General features: G+C 32.5%; 1 protein-coding gene across 1 annotated transcript; it reads left to right on the top strand.

The window, feature by feature from the left end:
* Positions 1 to 3097: 3097 nt before the first annotated feature.
* LOC127878472 (E3 SUMO-protein ligase ZBED1-like) lies at positions 3098 to 5877 on the top strand. The gene is made up of 5 exons (XM_052424998.1): positions 3098 to 3624; positions 3836 to 3953; positions 4164 to 4336; positions 4868 to 5015; positions 5584 to 5877. The coding sequence occupies exons 1-5, from the start codon at positions 3098 to 3100 to the stop codon at positions 5875 to 5877; spliced, it is 1260 nt and encodes a 419-aa protein (XP_052280958.1).
* The last annotated feature ends 17044 nt before the right edge of the window (positions 5878 to 22921 follow it).

The following is a 22921-nucleotide window of genomic DNA, read 5'->3' as shown; positions in this document are numbered from 1 at the left end:
TGACTTTGATCTTGGTGGTAGGTACCTGGGTGCTAATATTATAATCTAATGATAGGAAACATTTGTGACAGTAAATGAAATTTACTTGATAAATGACGAAATTAGGCTCAGCAACACAAACCTTGCATCATATTATCTTATATAGACATTTGACATATAAGTGTGACCTTGACCTTTGGGTAGGGACCTAGGTGTTAAGCGTTATTCATCGTCAAATGATGGGTAACATATGTGCCAAGTTAATTAAATTCGCTTAATAAATGACGAAGTTATGTTTTGGACACAACAAATTGTATCATATTGTCATATATAGACATTTGACCTATAAGTGTGACCTTGATCTTGGAGGTAATGACCTGGGTGTTGAGCGTGACACATCGATTATTTATTGGGGACATCTGTGCCATAATAAATGAAATTAACTTGATCAACGACGAAGTTATGCTCCGGACACGAAACACTATCATATTGTCATATATGGACATTTCTCCTATAAGTGTAACCTTGACCTTGGAGGTAGGAACCTGGGTGTTAAACGCGAACCATAGGCAAATGATGGGGAATATTTGTGTCAAGTTCAATGAAATTTGCTTGATGAATGAAGATGTTAAGTTTCGGACACAAAACATTGTATCAGATAGTCATATATAGACATTTGACCTATTAGTGTGACCTTGACCTTGAAAAATCGGCATGGTTGTTATGTGCGATTCATCAAATAATGGGGAACATTTGAGCCAAGTTAATTAAAATTTGCTTGACAAATGAAAAAGATATGCTTCGGACACCAAAAACTGTATCATAATGTCATAAATAGATATTGAAGGATATAAAATGCGAAAAAAACTTTTTTTTAAACTGAGTAAGCTTTATTAAATAATAATCTCAAAGATGACACTATATAACATTTATGTTAATTGGTATTTGCTATTTTTTTATTAAAATGTACTAAAAGTATACATTTTTTATCAGAACACTTAAATTTTAACTTCGTTCTCAAGAATAAAATCTTAAAAAAATTACCGTTTTACATAAAGGGACACAGTTTCAATTTCATTAGCAAGAATATATTTACCAGCTATCAATATAATGAAGTGAAACTCCAGCTGCTGGAGCAGTATTGAATTTTCATTAAAAACAATTAGTTGGTCCTTTATTTAAAGCAAGTGACCGATTGCCCAAACAGTACAAAACAGCACAATACAGCACAATACAAACCAACATAAACACAAAATATGAATAAAGCTGAGTTCACCGCCTTGGAACGGTCAATGCAAAGCATTGGGGGTTTAAACCTGGTTATAGAATTGTCTGGGGTGAATTAAAATGTATTTTATAGTTACATTTACAATATCAATTATTTTCATCCTTATCAAAAATGACTTCCATTGTCTTAAATTTGTTCATTTGACACTATTGCTAAAATATACACTTTCATTGTGTAAGAAATGAAATCTGGAAAATTTTAACAAACTATGTTATATAAAAAAATATATTCAAATATTTACAAATGTAATGTCAATCTGACATAAAGAAATATGAAATCAATATCCAAGTTTGAACAAATTAATATCCACACTTAGATACTCTGGTTAAATAAGTGCTCTATAAGAATTGTAAAAACATAGTAATTATAAAACACAATCCAACAGTACACAATTATACATAAACATATATGTTGGCACGTTAAAGGTTCTGAAGTGCATCTATTTTAAGATCTGGCAACTTTCGCGAATTTCTTAAGGTTTCGTGAAAAGTTTTTAAGAAACGTCTTCCGTTATGTTACTCTTTTCGTGAAAATATATTATTTTCAAGGTTTCATGAAAAGTTATCTGTGTTCGAGAAAAGTGATTTATTTTCCTGAAAACTTTAATTTGTCTTTATGTGGTGGCAGTTTAGAGCACTAACAGGGAAGAATTCGTGTAAACATAATTTATTTTATTTTCGTGAAAATTTATCTGTTTTCGAGAAAATAAATCGCGAAATCCGTCATTATTTTCACGTTATTTCATCTGTAGTAGTGACACAAATATGCTTCCATACCAAACTAATCGGGTTATAAATGAATAAATTTAATGGCATTGTCGTGTTTATTGCTGTTTGTGCAACATACAAATGGTTTTCGTGCAATACGCATGTCGCACTTCATATAGAAGTAGGACACAGGTACATGTATATATTGAGGCAAGAAATGTATCAATTCAACAAGACAAAAATACGCGCTTTAGAATGCAGATGTTTTGTACGTGAGGACAACTGAATCATGTGGACTAGGGCTGCAACGGGTACCCAAAATATCCGATGATATCGGATTCAACTTCAGATTCGCAGGTACGGATCAACCCCTGGAATTTTCGGTTCCGGATATTTATTTTCATAGTTGAATGTAACCTAGCGCTGTTTTTTGACGAGTACTATTTTTTATGGAGACTGGTTCTGTTTATAAGACAAACGATACGTATAATTATCGATATTTTCTTGACGTTTGACAGTCAAATAGCAGTTCATGCGAGATCCTTCGGCTTTTAATGTAAAAAGTACCGATTTTCGCGAACAATTGAACATGTCGGAGAGGAAAATCTTCGCATGTGGATTGTCCTCACATGTATGGGAGCATTTCGGCTTCTTTATGAAACAGAAAATGGCATTGAAGTTCTGGACAAATCAAGGTCATATTTGTAAAATATGCAAGGTATCTCTTGTGTATAGAACAGGCACTACGTCAACTCTGAAAAAAACACATTGAATCACGTCATCCCCACATAAAGTTAAAACCTACAGGTACGTCAGGTAGTGTTGATTCTGTTGAAAACGCCTACTCCACCCAACCCAAGAAAGCAATAATCTGCAAACCTTAAGTGATTACCTGAATAGAAAAAGAAAGAGCAATGAGACCTATCATGCAAGCTCACAAAGGGCTAAGGATATATCAAGATCTATTGGAATCTTCATTGCCAAAGATTTGCGACCCTTAAGCATTGTTGAAAATCCTAGATTTCTTCAACTGATTAATTGTCTTGATCAAAACTATGTGGTCCCTAGTCGAACATACTTCACGAACAATGTGTTGCATGACATATTCTCTGAACTGACCACAATGTTGAAGGAAAAAATCAGCTGTTCCTGTGCAGTAAGTCTTACCATTGATGGTTGGACCAGTCGCGCCACAGTAAGCTACACAACAATAACTTTGCACGTCATTGACAAGAATTTTCAACTGGATTCATATTTCCTACAAACTCGTCCATTGACAATAATTCACACTGCTGAAAATCTGTCAAATGAATTGGAATTGGCACTTGATGAGTGGAAATTGAGAAAATTTGTCAACTTAGCAATTGCAACTGACAATGCTGCGAATATCGTCAACGCAGTTAAACTCACAGGCTTGAAACATATAAGGTGTCTAGCCCATGTGTTAAACGTGTGTGTCAACAAAGGCCTTAAATGCGAGAATGTAACAGGACAGTTGAAAAAAGTTCGTAGAATAGTAGCATTTTTCCACCGGAGCAGTACAGCTGCAGCACGTCTTGAGTCAGCAGCTAAAGCATTGTGCATAAAATCCCACAAACTCCTCCAAGATGTGGAAACAAGGTGGAATTCTATTTTTGACATGCTTGAAAGGTAAAATATTTTAAAATAAACATAAACCTTTTCTAATGTTTCTTAATTTTAATCATGTTTTGCATGTTTAAAACTCAAATTTAAAAAGGCACTTTCCAGAGACATATACTACGTTTCCCAGACATCATTTTCATATATAAAATAATTTCCAAAATAGTATTTATATTTGCTCACAGTTTTCAACTTACATAGAACATGAAACATGTTATAGATATACAGAGCAAAATGATGCTGTGGAAGCCACATTGAAGAGCAAAGATCTGAAGTTCAAAGACGTTGAAAGTATTCCTACGACTGAGGAGGGAAAACTGATTGATGAGCTTGTGCATGTATGTTAAAATTGTAGTGTTTTCTCATCAAGCTTTTTTTCTTTCTGAATATATTATGTAGTATTTAATATATTTTATTGAGTATCTCTTATAAGTTCTGGTATTAAATGCTATGATACAATGAACAGTATTTTTCACAAAAAGTTTTGTACGGTTTCTTGAAAATAAAGTATGTTCTATAAACATATTGTGCGGAATGATTTTTTTCAGCTTCTGGGTCCATTCAAGACAGCTACAGAAGAACTGAGCACATCAACACATCCAATTATCTCCCTCGTGTACAACGTTAAGAAGCTGCTTCTTCACCAACTTCACCCCACAGCCCAAGATAGCCATGCCATTGCTGAGATGAAGAATGCCATGCGCGCAGACCTTGAACCAAGGTGAGAATACAAATTACTTCTGAAAAATTATTGGAAACTTGTATTACCTTAAGCCTCTATTACAAAGTTCATTTTACATTTAATTAGTTTAAAGATATTTATTTGTGCACAATTGCATCGAAAGCCTTAAGCTTATTTAGACACTCTTGATTCCGTTTCCTGGGAAGAATCAGTACTTGGCGTCTACGGATGAGATTATAAGAACGCTCCACGAGTAAAGATCGAACCCAAGAACTCCTATTGCTAGGCGGACACCATATCCACTGCACCACCAGGACCTTGTTACACTTAATTATAATTGCTCATACTAAATATTAATTAATTGTCTTAAACACAGCTGATTGAATTCATAAATGATAGATGTGATTGTAGATATAATTATTATATATAATCCTTTAAAAGGAAAAACCCAACTGTTAAAAAAATGATCATTTATTGTCTCATTTTGTTTAAACAATATGGCATCTTAGATTCATTTTCTTGCAAAAACTTCCGTCTGTTTACTGTCATTTAAATCATATATATTCAAAGGTATGCTGATTCGGAACCCTTCTTGATCGAGTGTACCATGCTGGATCCAAGGCTCAAGACGACCACTTTCCCATCAGAGATTGAGAAGGAGGAGGCGTTGAAGGTCATCAAAGAACAAATGACCTCAATTATCAATGATGATGCAAGGGTAAAGCAATTGGCCCATTTTGAATACGTTTTTTGAAGTCTGAATTCTTCTCTTTGTTTCAGAGAAGCTGTTAGTACCTCTAATTATCTTATAAATATTCAACTTCCATTAAGTTTTACCCAATTGTTCTTCTGACTTGATTAATGTTTCTTGAGTTTCATAAATTCTGTAATAATCCTTTACCAAGAGGTATAATGTAGGGATATTAGAACTGCCATGATGTCAGTGTACTTATCTGTGACAAAATTGTTAATTCATTTTTTTTGCTATTGCTTGCATGAAACAGATCTTATGATATTTAATTTTTATTTATATTTTGTTTCTTCATTTTTGTCTTCTGATGAACCTCTTTTAAATCATCTGCAAGAAAAAAAATCATTAATTGTATTTTGCTCATGATCAGAATTATTCTGTGTATCAGGTTCCTGACATCTTGGTTTAACGAGAAGATGAGAACAACAACAGCAGCATGGCCTGCAATGCAACTGACACCATGGACACGTGTAAAAACCAGAGCAGCAGACACAGTTTGGGGTTAGGCGATATGTTGAACTCTTTTATTACAAAGAATGTACCACCTTCAAAAAATGATATAATTGTTGCAGAAGTCAAAAGCTACATGTCCGAACCCATCCTGGAGTATAAGGAGGATCCCCTAAAATGGTGGAGAGAAAAGCAGAAGACATATCCCGTACTGGCACAGGTAGCATCCAGGTATCGTGTGATGCAAGGAACCTCCGTGCCAAGTGAGAGGATCTTCTCAACAGCAGGGGATCTAGTCAGTGCGCACAGGATCTGCATAGACCAGGAAAATGTGGACATGTTATTTTTTGTTAAAACCAACATCAAAATGATCGAATAATGAAAGTGTATGTTAAAGTGCAAAATATTAATTGAATAAGTTTTAAGGTTTAGTTTTACTTTGACATTGTTACAATGTGTAACAATGTTAAACAAGAAATTTGTTATGTTTTTTTGTGAATAAATGTTTAATGTTTAATGATTTTTAGTCTAATCATACTTCTAAAACATTGATTTCTTTAATGTAGACAGAAAATTATCATTTTCTCTTATATGATAGATCCGGATCCGAAAAACTGTAAGAAACCACATTTGGATTCGGATGCGAATAAATTTTTTGGATTCGTTGCAGCCCTAATTTGGACAACCCTCCCGCTAAAATCAAGCACATCAATATGGACATCATTGTAAGTAAAATAATCATTTAACACCTGCATCCGATTGTTTAAACAGTTAAACCGGCGGTTAACCACATACCGGCGGTAAAAAGTCGGTAACTTGTTGGTTACTGGTTGGTAAGCGTTTGTATAAAATTGGGTAAGTTATACCGATCGGTTAAAACCCAGTTAAAACATACCCTGCTTTGCTTCTCTAGGTGGGTAAGTACAAGTAACCGAGAGGTAACTTACACAAAATGACCGAGTCGCGCGACATTATGAAAGCTAACCATCGACAACCTTGAACATTTCGACAAGTAAACAGACAATTGCAGCGACGGACACTTTATTTGACTTAATTTACAGGGCAATACGTTTTTCCGACTTCGGACGACGAATTCAAGGACGCGCAGAACGTGATTTTTTTATATAATGTTATGGATATGCCGTGTGTGATCCGATGCATCAATGGCGCCCATGTTAAAATAATTTTTCCGAAAACCGTAAACGACAAAAGTACAAACAAAAACCAAAACACGTTCGAACTAGTACCTTACCTTTAATAATCCTTTAAAATCCATAAATAATCAATTTAACTCAATATTTAATTGACGATTTTGCATCTAGGGTCTTTAATAATTATTTTAGCATAGTTAAATAAAGACCCTTATAACTATTTTCAAATAAGTTTATGAACTCGATACACTTTCTTTTTCGTCACACGCTACGTCACGTACTCTACATTACTGCCTTTCAAATGAACCGGAGCAGTTTAACAAATAATAGCCGTTGGTAAAATCGGTAACATTTGCAGATTTCTGCAAACAAACATATGTTTAAACTTACACAATGTTTTATTTGTCTATGGTAAATGTCCTTACTGTACACTAAAATAATTTAATATATAAGTAAAGATAGAATGAAAAACATTCCATTACACAATAGATAAATGAGTCGTTAATACCCGTGTAAAAAATGGGACATTCCGAATTCCAGTGTGGTGCTATTTTTATCATCTTATACTTTACACATCTCTATGCCTAACATGAATTTAATCGGAAAGCATATATTGCAGATTATTTATGAATTGTGCGACATTTGTATGGCTTGTTGTACATTCTAAAAATGTCAAAAGTATATGCACATTGCACGAAATAAGGAAAATGTGATAAATTGACAACTGAAATGCGTCGATATACAGTGCATATACGTGTGAAATAAGTCGCGTTTATAATAAATCGTCAAAAAGACTCGCACTTTTCTCAATTTCAATATGCAATATTGGACTACAGACAGAGTGATTTTCGGATGTAATTTGAAGTTAAGGAAATACTCAGCGTTGTGCTTTGAATGTGTAAACATCGTTATTTGGCGAAAGATATTATTTTATAACGCAGTCATATGAAAACGGGTTATAAGCACAATTAAAAGAATAGGCTAGCATGTTACGACGATCATGAATATGTTACATCATTTAAAAAACAAGAAAATTAGGCGTCTTATCAAGCACTCTCTCGCAGTTGAAAGCACCAGGGATTCCGCTAAATGAGGCAAATACCGACATCATGATATTTTTTCCCTGGTCTGTGACATATGTTCGTAAACATTTTGAAAAATTTGATGAACTCATAGATAAAATGTACACTTTATTTAATTGTAAAAGCATTTGTAAATAATTTAATAAAAAAATACAAGACGCTATTTATTTTGTTTGTTAACGAAATCGAAGCGTGACACTTCGCGCAAAAATTACGTCATTAGAAAATGCATTGTGGGAATGTTTTGGTTAAATTTACCGTTGGTTAAATTCCACTATGCGCGGTTTAGTTACTTTGCGGTATTTCGTGTTTATACAATCGGGTTACCTTGACGGTTACTAAACCTGAATAACCGCAAACTTACCAAGGTTTAAAAGCTACCGAGCGGTAACTTTAACCAGCGTTTATACAACTGGGTGCTGTTAGTCTATGGACATCCTTAAAGTCTCTATAACGCTCAAAATCAACGAACATTTCGATAAGTATTTCGTAAAAAAAGTTAACACCTTAACAATCAGTGTTCCTTATAGCAATAGCTAAGATTTCAACGCTAGATGTGGTATGATTACATAGATTTTTGTAGATACAAAATGCTCGTTTTTATTTATTTGTGGCCACAATTAATTCCCGCGAATATATCTATTCACACGACACACGAACACCATTTTAGTGTTCATGTGTCGTATGAATAGATATGCAAAACAATAATAAAAACGAGCGTTTTGTATCTACAAACATCTATTTTACCAGACCACATCAGGCGTTGAAATTTCGGCAATTGCCATTAGGAACACTGATTTTTAATTGGTTAAGTTTATTTTACGAACAATTGTACTAAATGTTCGTTGATTTTGAGTAGTAATGTTACTTTAAAGTTAAATGATCATTTAACACTTGTTGGTCTTCTTTCAGAGGTTATGGGACAGTAAACATGTTTTACACGAATGTTGTTAAAACATACATTCGTATCGTGCACATTTTACAAACTGATTAAAATAAGTGTTATCTGTATCAAGTCTTTCAACACAATGAATACATATTTAAGTACAAATGAAGTAAGATTTATAAACGTTTCAGGCAGAAACCGAATCTAAACATTATTGGTATTGTTTATATTCTGATGTCTAACAAAAGGGAGGAGGTAGAAAGAAAAAAATACATTTACGCATGTGTAAGTTAAATTGTCTGTATAAATGCCATTTACAAATACGGTGACGGCGTTTTGGTAAATCATATATGTAATGAAATGTGAATATGTTTAACCGTTAATTTTAAATGAAGCATAGAATTTTAAACTGTTTAACTAAATTTAACATATGAAAATCATAAACGGAGAACGTTAGGGACTGTAGCAGTCTGTAACTTTTCAGTAAAATTAATATTCCTGAATTACGACCTAAACGCAGGTAATGTACACAAAACGCTTGGACAATGTCTGTTAGGTAATTAATGGGGTGTTATATTCTGCATAAAACGAAATTAGATGAACGTAGAAGGTGCCAGGAAACCATTTCAAATGCCTGGGTATAATGCATGTAAATACCGTTTGAATACTTCCTCTCATAACTTATTAAAACAGGAGCATAGCCTCAATGTGATTCCATTATATCTAGTATCACTATTGTTTTATCTGACCACCGATTGGTATATATAGAGAGACAGTTTGAAAGGAATACTAATACTTATATTAATTGATAAAAGAAACTAAATCACACCATTTGCTTCAGCTGAACTCTTACTTAGTTATACTGGATTGTACAAAAATAAAAGCGATTATCAATTTGTTACGTTTAAGTTAAATATGTAGTAATACATCGTCGTGTATGTACATATTCGTTTGACAACAACGTATTAAATAATGTACTTGTTTAATTAATCTATTCTTTGTTCGCAGAATTGCTGTCATTTTGTTTACATATTTGGATTGTACAATTGTAAAAGAACGAACACTAATAACTGAATTAACTCGTCAGAATGCACTTTTTAAAGTAAATACAAGTCAAAAACATATATTATGGAACAAGTTTTATTTTAAATAACTTGTTGACGGTATAATCACAACAAATTCAAATAACACATCGGCTTATATTATAGGCACACACATACTGCACACTGGTTCCACAAAACATGTTAAAATTCAGGTTTCTTGTGCATTTGCATGTATTCTTATGTAAAGATATTCTTAAAATATTCTAAAGATTTTTACAAGTCTACATGACTAATTCGGCGAAAACAATACTTATTTCTACAACAGTTACTATCTTACAGCCTGGAAACATTCAACATATTGGAATTTACAAATACGGAATACTGACTGAAAACCGTGGCCGTCCGCACAGGCTAATCAGGAAGGACAGGTTCCGCTTTTATGATATTTTTCGTTTAAAGAAAGTCTCTTCTTAGCAAACAAAATAAGTTTAGGCGGAAAGTGTCGTCCGTGAATAGACTTTGCTGACTGCACAGGCAAGTATGGAACGACACATTACGTACATACATTAAACCCATGTTTCACAGAGCGCGGTTCATATGTACTACTGTGTGACAATCATTACAAATATTTTATCATCTTGATATTCGGAACGACAAACACGCAAAGATATCGTTAATATTGCATCTACCATGGTGCAGAATCACGTGCCTTTGTGGGAACCGGTAAGTGGTGATTTGTTTCGAATAACTTTTTAAAACACTTTTTCTTATGAAAATAAACTAGTGCATAAAAGACAGATTTTTATGCTGCTTATGGCAATGTAAAATCCATCAGAAAAACTTAATTTAATAAGAATATGTTCTTGTTCAAAAATTCTACGCGTACTGCATTTATATATACGGTTATGCTTCACGCAACGTGAAATGTTGTCACCGACGTGTTGAAGGATGTTTTCTTATACCTTAAGATATCGGCAAACACTGCAAGAAAACCTGTCTTTTATGCACTTAAAAGTTGTGCAAATGAAAGTCAATGACTTGAGATATTTTTTAAAGTAATGTTCTTAACGGTGTATTAATAATTGTGTCCAGCCCGTGTGTAACCCCCAAAACCCCCGTTGATTCTGCACTCTGCTACAGTTTCGGCAAATCTGTCACTCTACCAATCTACAAATATTACCGTCATTGCTTGTTTTTAGAATTACCGTTTTGAATTTTAAAATTAAATTCCAATTAAAAAAGGTAAAATTAAACCCACCATACCTATTCAGATTGCAAGAGATCTGGTGTTACTTTCCGCCGGTCTTTACCGAAGGCAAATGACCATTCAAGTATACATTACGGGACAATGAATTTAAAACACTACCCTGAATCTAACACCAAGTGTTTAAACATTTTAGCTGTAAAAGAATTATTTAAAAACACATATATCGAAACTCAAGGCACATTGGTGGGCACATTAAAGCAAATGGTATTTTGACCATTTTATGCGTTCAACTTTATACACAAAGATCATTCCAATGTTTTTTACTATATGTGCTTATTTAAATTCTCTGGGTATTGTTTCACGAAGCACATTCAGTCGAGTAATACATTAATATGTTGGTTTGCCATTAAACAGTTACCGTAGTTTATCAGCAAATCAAAACCGATGCAGTAAATTGGTTCAATAATAACAACATTCCACGTCGAGATAACCCTCGATTGTTCAGTGTGTACTGTGTTTATATGGCTTATTATGCTCAGATCGACACTCTTACATGTTCACATCACATTCTGTATTTATACAGTTCTAGTTAGATACGCCGTTTATTTTTGTACGGAATTAAATGCAAAGGATGAAACTAAACAAACACAAATATCATCTTGATATAATCTTTTAAAATTCAATATAATATTCAAATGTGAAAATGACTCAGTTAAAAAGATGTATCGTATTCGGTAAATATAAAACCGCAAATAATGCAGTTTAATGACAATGAATCATGACTCTGAATCGTGTCTAATTAGCTTGAAACTAAAGATTTTCGTAATAATACCTACAGCATAATGCGGATATTCAAGTACACAATTGAAATTTTCATTCTAGCTTTTCTTAACATCGTTTCTACGGTTTTACTACATTATTTTCATCTTTCGTCTTTCATTGCAATTTTAAATAGATGACGGCTTAATTAAATGCACGTATCATAACACAATGCTATTTTACCGCGTATAGAACAGTGTTGCTTGGTGATCCTGGTCGCATTCAAAAAAGTTGTATATACACATAAAACGCAAAGATATTTTCTGATTATCTACCAAAGACACATTGAGTGCCTTGTTTTCTTATACGGTAAACAACGACGAGCACAAAAGGTAGCAATATAACATACAATTTAATGTCTGTAACACTTACACTTATATCATTTAAAATACTGAATTTCTAGAATTTTAAAGTAAGGAAACCCCACTTACTGTCATGTATGGATACATATTTTTTGTAAGCATTTGTCCTTTTCTTACTTACCGTAAGCATATACCACTTTGTTTTATACACATAGGCGTCAGCATTGGTTATATTCCGATACAAAAAAACACGAATCGCCAGTGTTGTTCAAACGCTAAGAATTATGCGTATCACGTCATGCAATTGATCATTAAAGAACTTGTGTATATTGACACTAATTGATACGAATTTGCTTTACGTTTTGTTATGAAAGACACATTTTTGTAAGAACATGTTACCATTTTTCAGCCAGTCATACAAATCGTCTGAAATTTGAATACCTGTAGTAACTTATCCTTTCGTTTAGATTAGCGAAAAAACACAATTCGTATATTTTACAACAGACAACATTTCAAATACTATTCTTAAATAGTTCGTAGCTATCACAAAATATTTGGTTGACAAAGGGATTGCTATTTGACAAAACATGACTTATTATTAAACGAAATCCTTTTGGAGTATGGTATGCATAGACGGCCTTTCAATATGAGTTCGAACTATTTGTGAGAGCTTAATCATAATGCATGCGTTTTATTTATCATAACAGCTTTATTTGTCAAACAACAAATAATTTGCAAATATTTCAAATTGAATACTACAAAAATGACAGACAACGTAAATCATTTGAGAGAAATATTAATAATATATTCATTTTAAAAATAACAATTTAAAAATAAATCGCCCGGTTACTCGTTTTGCTTCAAATTTAACTTTCTGACAGAACTATATCGTTAAAGATATTATCGATGATGCATAAACATCTCATGTTTAACAAGAAAATAAACAAAATATTTGCATTCGGATGTCAAGTTAGACAATAATCAAATAGTTAAAACGCACACGCTACTGAAACTTACAAATATTTAAGCAGACGCAAACTGAACCGTTGAAGATGACAAAGACAAGGAATTATGCCGGTCTGTTTTGACGTTTAAAAGAACACAAACAACTTCAATTGCTGATTTATTTACGGTAAATTCATTTGGAAACGTAAAATAAATTTGAAAAAATAACGTGTATTAAACATTGCATAACTAGTAGTATTGATCTTGTCCGAACAAATTCATATCTGATCTGACATTAGTCGCTATTGTTGAAAACAAAACCATGAAATATGTCATTTTTGCACCATTTGGAAGTCAAAGCGAAAGTAAAACAATGTTGTATATTAATTGCTATTAGTGAATGGGGAATTTCAAAATTGTACTAATTTAATCGCTATAATATGGCCGCGGGTTAAATCAATAAAATAATTTCGTATATTTGATATTCATGCGATTTATGTTTACATACAGACTAATTCAACAGACAAATAGTTGCTTTTTAACTGCTAATAAATACTTATATATCAATTAGTATAGTTATTGATTCATTCCATGCTATCTTAAAACAATGCGTTAAAAAATATTAACGGAATATATATTTATTCGTAAAATATTATATATTCAATATAGTTTTCGTAATTGATACTTTATTATGTAAAATAACTGAACACTAATTAATATGCCCCAATAGATTATTATTTATAAATGACAATTTTAAATCTAGTTTTAAAAACAAAACGATAAACGCAGTCTAACATAAGTTCGAAGTTTCCCAAAGTACTTCAATGGAACGTTTTCACATTCTCAATGTCTATTTAATTTTTATACAAGATGCTTTTTCGCTGTATAATCGTCACATTTGTTTCCAGAACATGTATACTTTTCAAAGCAGTGCATTTTGAACAAAATCCTCATTATTTTTTATTTTAATAGTCTGCATTTGTGTATGTTTGCTTATGATCAATGGTGAATACAATTTCATTATAATTTTACATTTCGTGGTATATTTGAACGTTTCAAACGTCAGGAACAAAACATAGTTTAACACTCTAAATACAACATGATCTCGAACATATTCACTGATGTTTGCGTTCAATTAGCTACAGTTTACTTTGCAATTATGTTTGCTTGATCAGTAATGAGCTGCATACAAAACATTGTACACTTGCAACATGGCATCATCAATATGGTTCCTGTATGAAATGAAAAGACAATTAGACACTTTGTTTGCATACGTTTTTAAGTGTACAGACGGAAGTATTTATATGAAACAACGCTGAAGGGTTCGCTCTTTATTCAAATTAGTGTGTTCTCTGCATTTTTCAACATATTTAGAAACTAACAAATATTGAACGACAATGCTTTCAAGTGTAATGTTAAATCCATTACAATTAAATTTAGGGTTTGTATTAAAAGATTGTCAAATGCGTCATATTGTCACAGTTTCTTACAAAAGCAGGCGCTCAAAATATGTATTCAAAACATTTGCTGCTTCTGAACCATGCACGATTAATGAAGTATTCCGCACTCGTGGTGTGTATAAAGAACTTTTAACACATTTAAGCCAATTAAGTGTTTTCTTTTAATACACGAATATTAGTATATAAGTTAATTTATTTACGAAATAACGACCATCAGCAAGTGTAATTAAATCGATATCGTTTATACTATTGTAGTATTAAACATAGAGAATAATCTTTATGTACGTATGTAAAGGGATATAGCGAAACCTATCTGAGAATTATGTACTGTTTGCAAAGTTTGTTAAATAATCACTGGCCTGATAATAATACTTTGCGGACTTACCGTATGATAATTTATCCACGTTTAATCCATTAAGTGTAAACCGATGAGATAAATTTATCTTTTTAAATTTCGTCACGGTATCACAATTCCTTACAAAACCAATTGTACGCATCCATTTAAAATGTTGCTTCCACATTATCCCCCACTATTCCCGATTTATATGTTGTGCCGAATCGGCGTGTTAATTACCATGTGTGTTACCAAGTTTACACCGTTATATCAATTAAGCGTTAGCTTCCACAACGTATGTGTTTATACTTGGTTAATCGACGATGTTTATCATGTGGACTTTCATCAAAATAGTTTTTTTTATAAAAGTAGTATGAGAAACTTAAAGATTAAAATGAATATATAACTACACGGATTTGTTACACATATTTTTCAAAATTTTGGTGAATTAAAAACATACATAAACGTTTAGATTAATGGATCGGCGTTTCATGTCGCTAGGAGTACCATAACATGTTAATATGTTTTACCACCATTAACGATAAGAAATATATTTTGTTAAACATTCCGCATTCATATGTTAATATTGCTTTCACAATAAGAAAACATTGAAGTGTAAATCTTATAAAAATCGCCATAGTGCTTATATAGAAGATTGTGTAGTATTATCAGCAATACGAGATGTTGTGGCTAGTAGTGGCGTCGTTGAACTATAAGTGGTACACACGATATGAGAGGCAACAATTAAGGAAACAGTCAGTAAAAAAACAGTAGCTGTTAACCCAATAAGAATTATTACATGGTTTGTAGTGTTGTCGTTGAAATATTAGTAGTATACTAGATATTAGAAGCAGCGATTAAGGAACAAGTGACCAAGAAGCAGTAGTTGTATGTAGTTATTTCAGTAGCCACCGCTTGCAGCTTGTTTAATGACTCACGTTTCCGTCTGACAGAAAAGTAAAACATGGTTAATAAAGCATAGCGTAAATAGAGAATGCAAAATATCTTGGAAAATCACTTTCTAACCCATTTTTCGGACACATATTCATTTTTAAACAACTGTATTTGTGTATATGATAACACGAAAGCACTTAGCTATTGCTGACTATTGACATTTATTGGCATATTTTGAAGTCAATTAAAACTTGACGTCACATAATACTATTAACATATATTGACAACGTAATTAAAATATATAATGTATATCCACTAACTGCATTGTAAATCTATATTAGCCACACAAGAATTATTCATATGTTCTTATGCGATTCGACGTGAATCATCAAATATCGATGACATTTAATTCACAAACTTTACTCGTGATCGTGCCGATGTCAAAAGTTGTAAATATTACTACTATTCTGAACTTATATATTATTAAAAAACACTTTTTCCAAAATCATAAACAATTGTGGTATCGAAAATCTTTTTTCATTTTGTAAAAAATATGTAATAGTAAAAACAAGTGCGTAAAAGTTAATGGTATTCCTATCTGTTTGTCTGAATGAATCCCTGATGACATGAATTATACGAATGCTTTGCTTCTTTGTTCCTTGAAAGTAATGATATTGTATTTATGAAGGATTGTGAAAAGCCGCATTAACAGCATCAATAACAAATACATAAGGACATAGTCTGTCGATAATTTAATATGTTCAGTCGTCTCACTACTTCCATGCCATTCATTTTGACATCTGACTGCGAATTGTCAAAGTGGCCCTATGGAATGCGCTTTTGTATGGCCTAATCTGGAGAGAACATAAATAATATAAAATATTCATCTCAATGTCGGATAAATAGTGTCGTTCGAGTCCGTATAAGTTTCGAAAACACACGTTCTGTTTAACATCATGGTTTGTGCGATCAAAAGAATATTTCAATGGTGTGCTCTGATGTGAACAAGAATTCCGTTCAGTTGTAAGTAAACGACGTTGATATTTTCTCATATTTCTGATATTTTCTCATATTTGCTTGTTAACATTGATGGTATTTTCTTAAAGAGAGTTTCAAAGGTAATTGTCTTATCCATGAAAATGTACAATAAAATACAAATAATAACACAATGTTCAAACATGGTGGTCAATCTTATAGATTGGTAGTAGACATTTTAAGTGTGTACTATTAAGATTAAAACTATTGCCTTTTGTCAAGTACATGTTTCATTGACATACATCATAAAAACCAGATTGCCCCTGTTAATCTTGTGTTAAACACCTGCAATAATATATTGAAGTTGATAAAATACTGGTGATTGTAAAACAGGGCACTAATGCGCAAAGTGAAAAATTATGTAAAAGGGTGACCACCAGCTAGGATAAGATCATAAGTGGACTGGTTAATAGTGGCCTTCTGTATTTTAGTAAAACAATTATTTCAGATGGTAAAATAATAGGACACATTTATATAATAAACAACTCGTTTTTTTTAAACCTAAAGAACTATAGTTGAGCGTTACAGAAAATATATCATCTAAATCCTAAAATCCTAGATAATAGATTCTATACACAAAGACGCTCAATATACTATCAACTTATGACTAGAATTTCTTACTATACACAGGTACATTATATATCAAAGATAATAAATATACTATCGCTGCTATTTACATAAAACATGTAAAACAACTATTTATTTAGATATGTAAAACTGTCTTCTTTGTAAAATTAAAAGGCAGGTTTTGGCTAAGATTCTTGTAAATACGTCATTGAAACAAAGGGTTTTCAGATTATCGCTATTCGACATGTTCATAAAATTTGGAGTAGAATCAACAGCTTTTTCGACAAGATTATATCCGATATCATTATACATGCCACATTCTAATAATACATGACATTCATTTTCAATTGTTTTATCTCTTCAAAATGGACATAAGCGTCTGTCAGCAGGCAGACCTTCCTACCTTCCTGTCTCGAGGCGATTCGGAGCCATGCCATACCTTAATTTCCACAGGGCCGATCTACGACTCTTAGGGATTATTAACTTGCAATATTTCTCAACACCAAAGTTCTGCTTAAATGTGTAGTAGCTTCTAAGCGTATTTTCATATCTACCTGATACATCCTTACTAGAGGTAATTCTATGTAGCCAATCTTCTTTATATTCATTTAACATAAACTGTTAAATGTCCTTAACAATAACACCTTTGGATATAGGTCTAGAAACATCGTAATGATGTCTAAGATTACAATGAGATAGATGCACAAAGAAAAGCCAATTTTTACATCTTTTTGGTGCTAGCCAAGACTGCTATGCGCTTGTTTAATCTAGAGGACTTGGTAGTGGAATGGCGGGCCCAGTAATTTGCCACCACTTTCCATCGGCGAATAGGGACTGGAGTCCAACCATTTCTCTAGAAACGCCAAGATTGTGGGTGTATTTACCCACTCCTAGATAATACCGCATTGCCTTGTTATGGGCAGGTGTTACACATGAAAAGGATTTACGCCCCCATATAGCCACCACGTAAGCAATGACTGCCCAAACAACTGAATCGTAAAGCTTCGTGAAGACATCGTATGGCACACCACCAATTGTTTTAACTTTGGCAATAAGTAAACCTAAAGCTCTACTAGCACTCTGAGCTACCATCTTAGCATTAACATCAAGATCCAAAAACTCATTCAAAACTAAGCCCAGATATTTATACTGATTTGCATATTCTATCACTTGGTCACCACATGTGAACACAACATTAGATCTCGGCATAGATTTTGTACGAAAGTAAACAATATTGCTTTTTCCTACATTAATATACATGCTATTTTTAATACACTATTCATTATATACATCTAATAGTGTTTGAAGGTTTTGCTCATTTTCGGCCAGAAGTACAATATCATCAGCATATAATAAAACACATACAATCTCATCATCAAATTTAACACCAATATCTAACGATTTCAAATGCATTGCTAAATCATTTATAAATATATAAAACAGAATAGGGGTACAAATAAACCCCTGTCTTAACCACATTTTACTTCAAACCAATCCGTTCTATGTGAAATAATTCTAACATAGGAAAATACAGAATTATATATAGATTTGATTGCCTGTAGCTATTCTATTTCAAAGTTTTTTCTATCTATTGAATCATACGCCTTTCTAAAGTAAATACAGGTGGTAAATGTTGATAATTTTTGCTGTTTACGGGTTTCTATAATACTTGTTAGAGAAGATAAGTGATCAACAGTACTACGTTTTTCCTGAAGCCATTCTGCTCATTTTCTAAAATAGTATTTCTTTCAATATGAGTGCTCAACATATCATCAAGTATCCTACAGTAGACCTTGTAGATTGCAGACGCAAGGGCAATTCCTCGATAACGGGTCTCTAGGATCTAGCGTAGGGAATGGGGATAGGATTGATGATACATTTACTCCAAAATAATGGAACAATATCATTATAAAAAACATAAATTTAACAACACATGTATAAAATGAATGGATGTATCCTTAAAAAGAACGTCAGAGGATATCTCATCCACCCCATAAGCTTGCCCACATTTAGCTTTCCATATTGCCATTTAACTTATGCAATACTTACATGTATATCATTATTAAAAGGGGTATTACTTTCATTTCCAAGATTAATGTTATAGCTATCAACATCAGGTAAGTCCTTTACATTTCTATTATTAAAGAGTGAGCTAAATCATGCTTTATTCAACACATTTGAAATTGATGAAGAGACTGTTCCATTGTCCAAAACAACTTGCTCTGGGATCAGCTTTTTCTTGGAGTTATTTACATCACTTTTTCCGATAGACTTCCAAACGTTATTTTGATAAATTTTACAGTCCTTCAACAATTTTTTCTGTAAATTAAGCCAATATGTACGCTAAGCTTTTTGTACCACACGGTCAAAGTGCTTGCGTAACTTAACCTAATCAGCTTTAAAAATATGTTTAAGACTACGAACAGTACAAATTAACCATTTATTTCAGCAGCACATAATTTAGACCACAGATCTGTAAGTAAAACACTCGACCAAGGTTTTCCTTGTCTATGTTTCTTTAACTTGCTAGACATATTATTTACACTAATTTTATGAGGAACACTCTTATACATATTATTTCTGACAATGTCACACCGATCAATGTTATTGCTATTTACCTCGTTACTTTCCAATCTATTTATTAAAATATTTATATTTTCTAAAACAGACTGATGATTTAAAAAATCATTTTGTACATTCTCTAGATCAAAGTTAACATTACTAGAAACAATCATCAAAGCATCAAGGCTACCTTCGTATTCTAAGTTAGTAACAATATTCCGAGACAGCAGCGAGTGGTCTGGCATGCCAACAGGAGTAATGTTTACAATACTATCAAGTGCTATAATCAGATCTGATGTGAGGGTGACTAAAGTATGTAAAAATATCCAGATGCTCATGGGAAGTAATACAATAATCCAATACAGATGCTCCATTTACAGAAACTGATGTATAATTATTATCCCCAATACTACGGCCATTTAGCATACACATATTTGTATTAATTAAAAAATCGACCATAAATGACCTTAGTCAGCTCAGAACACAAAATTATCAGATGAAAAAAATGCAGAAAATTAATTTTTAAATCAAACTTTTATAAATAAACGAAACGTGAAACACAATAATTTGTGTATACGTTCATTTGAAAATAATTCTAAAAATCAAAGTCTAATTATCGAGCGCAAATTTTGTTGTACGTGCCTTATTTTAATACCAGTGTTTATTAATAAATTCAGGTCTTTTGTTTAAATTTATCCTTTAAAACCTTTCTTCTACATCGGTTATAAATAATATTTAAGGTTAAGTGTTGAATATTTCTCGATTAATTTTTGCTTACCATTAAAGCAGACACACAAACAAATATGATTAAAACGCCAATATAAAGTAAATAACACTTTTGAAGAATGGGTGTTAAACTTACTTGGATGGTGAAACAAATTGTATAGTAAACGTCCCAAGTTGAGACAGAGAAATAATACAATAATGATAAATACTGGATATACGTTTATATAGTTTTATATTTTTCATAAGTTTTGAGTTGCTGGATTTACGTGTTATATCAATACAAATCTTTCCTTTTTTCGCAAAATTTAAAAAATTTGGAATTTGTGTAATTAATCAAGTAGTAAGGAACAAGCGTATTTTCTAGACGCATGTATTATATCTGCTACAAGTGATCGAAAGTAGAGACCTTTTCATCCCATGTTTTAATCTACACAGTACATCATATTGTCGGCAAACATTTGGATAAATAGATGTGTACTGAAGAGGCGCAATATGAAATTGTACAAATAACATAACGACACCAGAATTTCAAAGAAAAGGTAGTCAATATTTTATTTTATATTTAACTTGCCGATTACGTGACTATTCGGTTTGCATAATAGGGGAAAATAACATTTTGATACTCATGGTGACGCATTGTGAATGTAATCAGTTAAACAATATACATGGCCTGTGTCACCTATAAATAAGCATCAACTATAAGCTGTTTCGACGAAAGTAATTTCAATGTCATTCAGCTAGTTTCGTGTACTGAACTCTGACAATGACCATACGTGCTATATTGTTTGCTTGTAATAAAATATGTAAAATTTTCCTATTGTCTTACAAACTATGTCATTACTTACTCGCATATAAAGCGCATTAAGTCATATACTTTACTAATGTATAATATAAGAGCTAAAATACTGATTTAAAATTCTCTAAAATAAACAGAATGGATTTAAGACTCACTAAATGGAACTGACTGGATACTGCATTGACAAAGACAATCATTAATAGCCAAACTAATCGGTTTATAAATTGATAAAGTTAATGGCATTATCGTTTTATTTCTGTATGGAATGAGTGATGTATTGGACGTCATCATTGATGACGTTCATTCGAACGAATGATAAAGGGGGCTAAGTTCCGTTAAGTTGAGGCATATAGTCGCGATTTGAGTCAATTGAAAACTGGCCCAACACGTTTGCTGAAATTTGACATGTATATGAACCAGAATGCGATCTACCTGTTGGCGTTGTCGTCATATCTGGGAAAAAACAACTTTTCGAGTATTTTGTGTTTAAATATTTTGTATGGGAAACCACACGCGCAAAGATAAACATTGTGACGTCACGTCATGAAAGCGCTTAGGCTAGCTTCCATCTTGATACGAAACAAAGAAACTGACGTTACGCGTTATTAATTCAATATATATACAGTTAGGCGTTAAATCTATAAACAACGACGTAATAATTGTGTTTGAATATCAATACGAAGTACACATGCATGTCTTTTGTGCAGATCGAGTGTGGTTGTTTAGATATTCATGACATAAATCTAAGTTATTGTGTGCGACGAGTTGAAGAAAGGTTTACACGGCGAGGCTTTCCGAGACGTGTCGGATAAATGTAAGTACACACTGGTATTAACATGGTTTTCTATTTGTCCGATAATATCTTTAATATACATGATAATCATGAGACAAATACATTATTAATTTAGGGTTTAATTATTGAATCAATAGATAAACGTGAGCAGCAAATCAATTTAGTATAAACAACACGCTTACCTTAATGACGACGATAATCCAATATTTATAACAATTACAATTATGTATGATAAACACACAATCCGAAATACGTTTTTGCATTCGTTAGATGCTTTAAACAAATAAATAACTGTTAAAAACATCCAGAGAATTTAACTTAAAATTGTTTGTTTTGACAAATAAATTACGTCACACAACATACGTCATAAATTGCGCAATCAGTTGCATGCAAAATAAAAGTACGGAAAGCCGGTTTTGAGAAATGTTAATATAGATAAGCAAAATAGTATGATATAAACAATAACAAACGGCAGAGCGGGGACGGACTTCTCAAAAAGCACTAATTGAAATAGTTGCATGTATATTAAAATCCCTGCGATATCTTTGGTGACCATCATCAAATTCACAAAAAAATACAATGCAAGTATCACGTGTACTTGAATTTGTCCGACGAGTTGAAGAAAGGTTTACACGGCGAGGCTTGCCGTGAGCAGCAACACATCATTAGCAGCATAAAGTGCGTAACAAATAAACAAAATAATCAAACATATTAATAATTTAACGTAGCACATTTTAATATCTATTGCAACTGACACCGTTTTGTAGCGAAATTTGATGACTCAATTTCAGCTTTAACAAGAGTTATAAAAATACTTAATT

The sequence above is a fragment of the Dreissena polymorpha genome, chromosome 4 (assembly GCF_020536995.1).
Source record: "Dreissena polymorpha isolate Duluth1 chromosome 4, UMN_Dpol_1.0, whole genome shotgun sequence".
Taxonomy (NCBI): domain Eukaryota; kingdom Metazoa; phylum Mollusca; class Bivalvia; order Myida; family Dreissenidae; genus Dreissena; species Dreissena polymorpha.
This window is presented reverse-complemented; position numbering and strand designations above follow the sequence as displayed.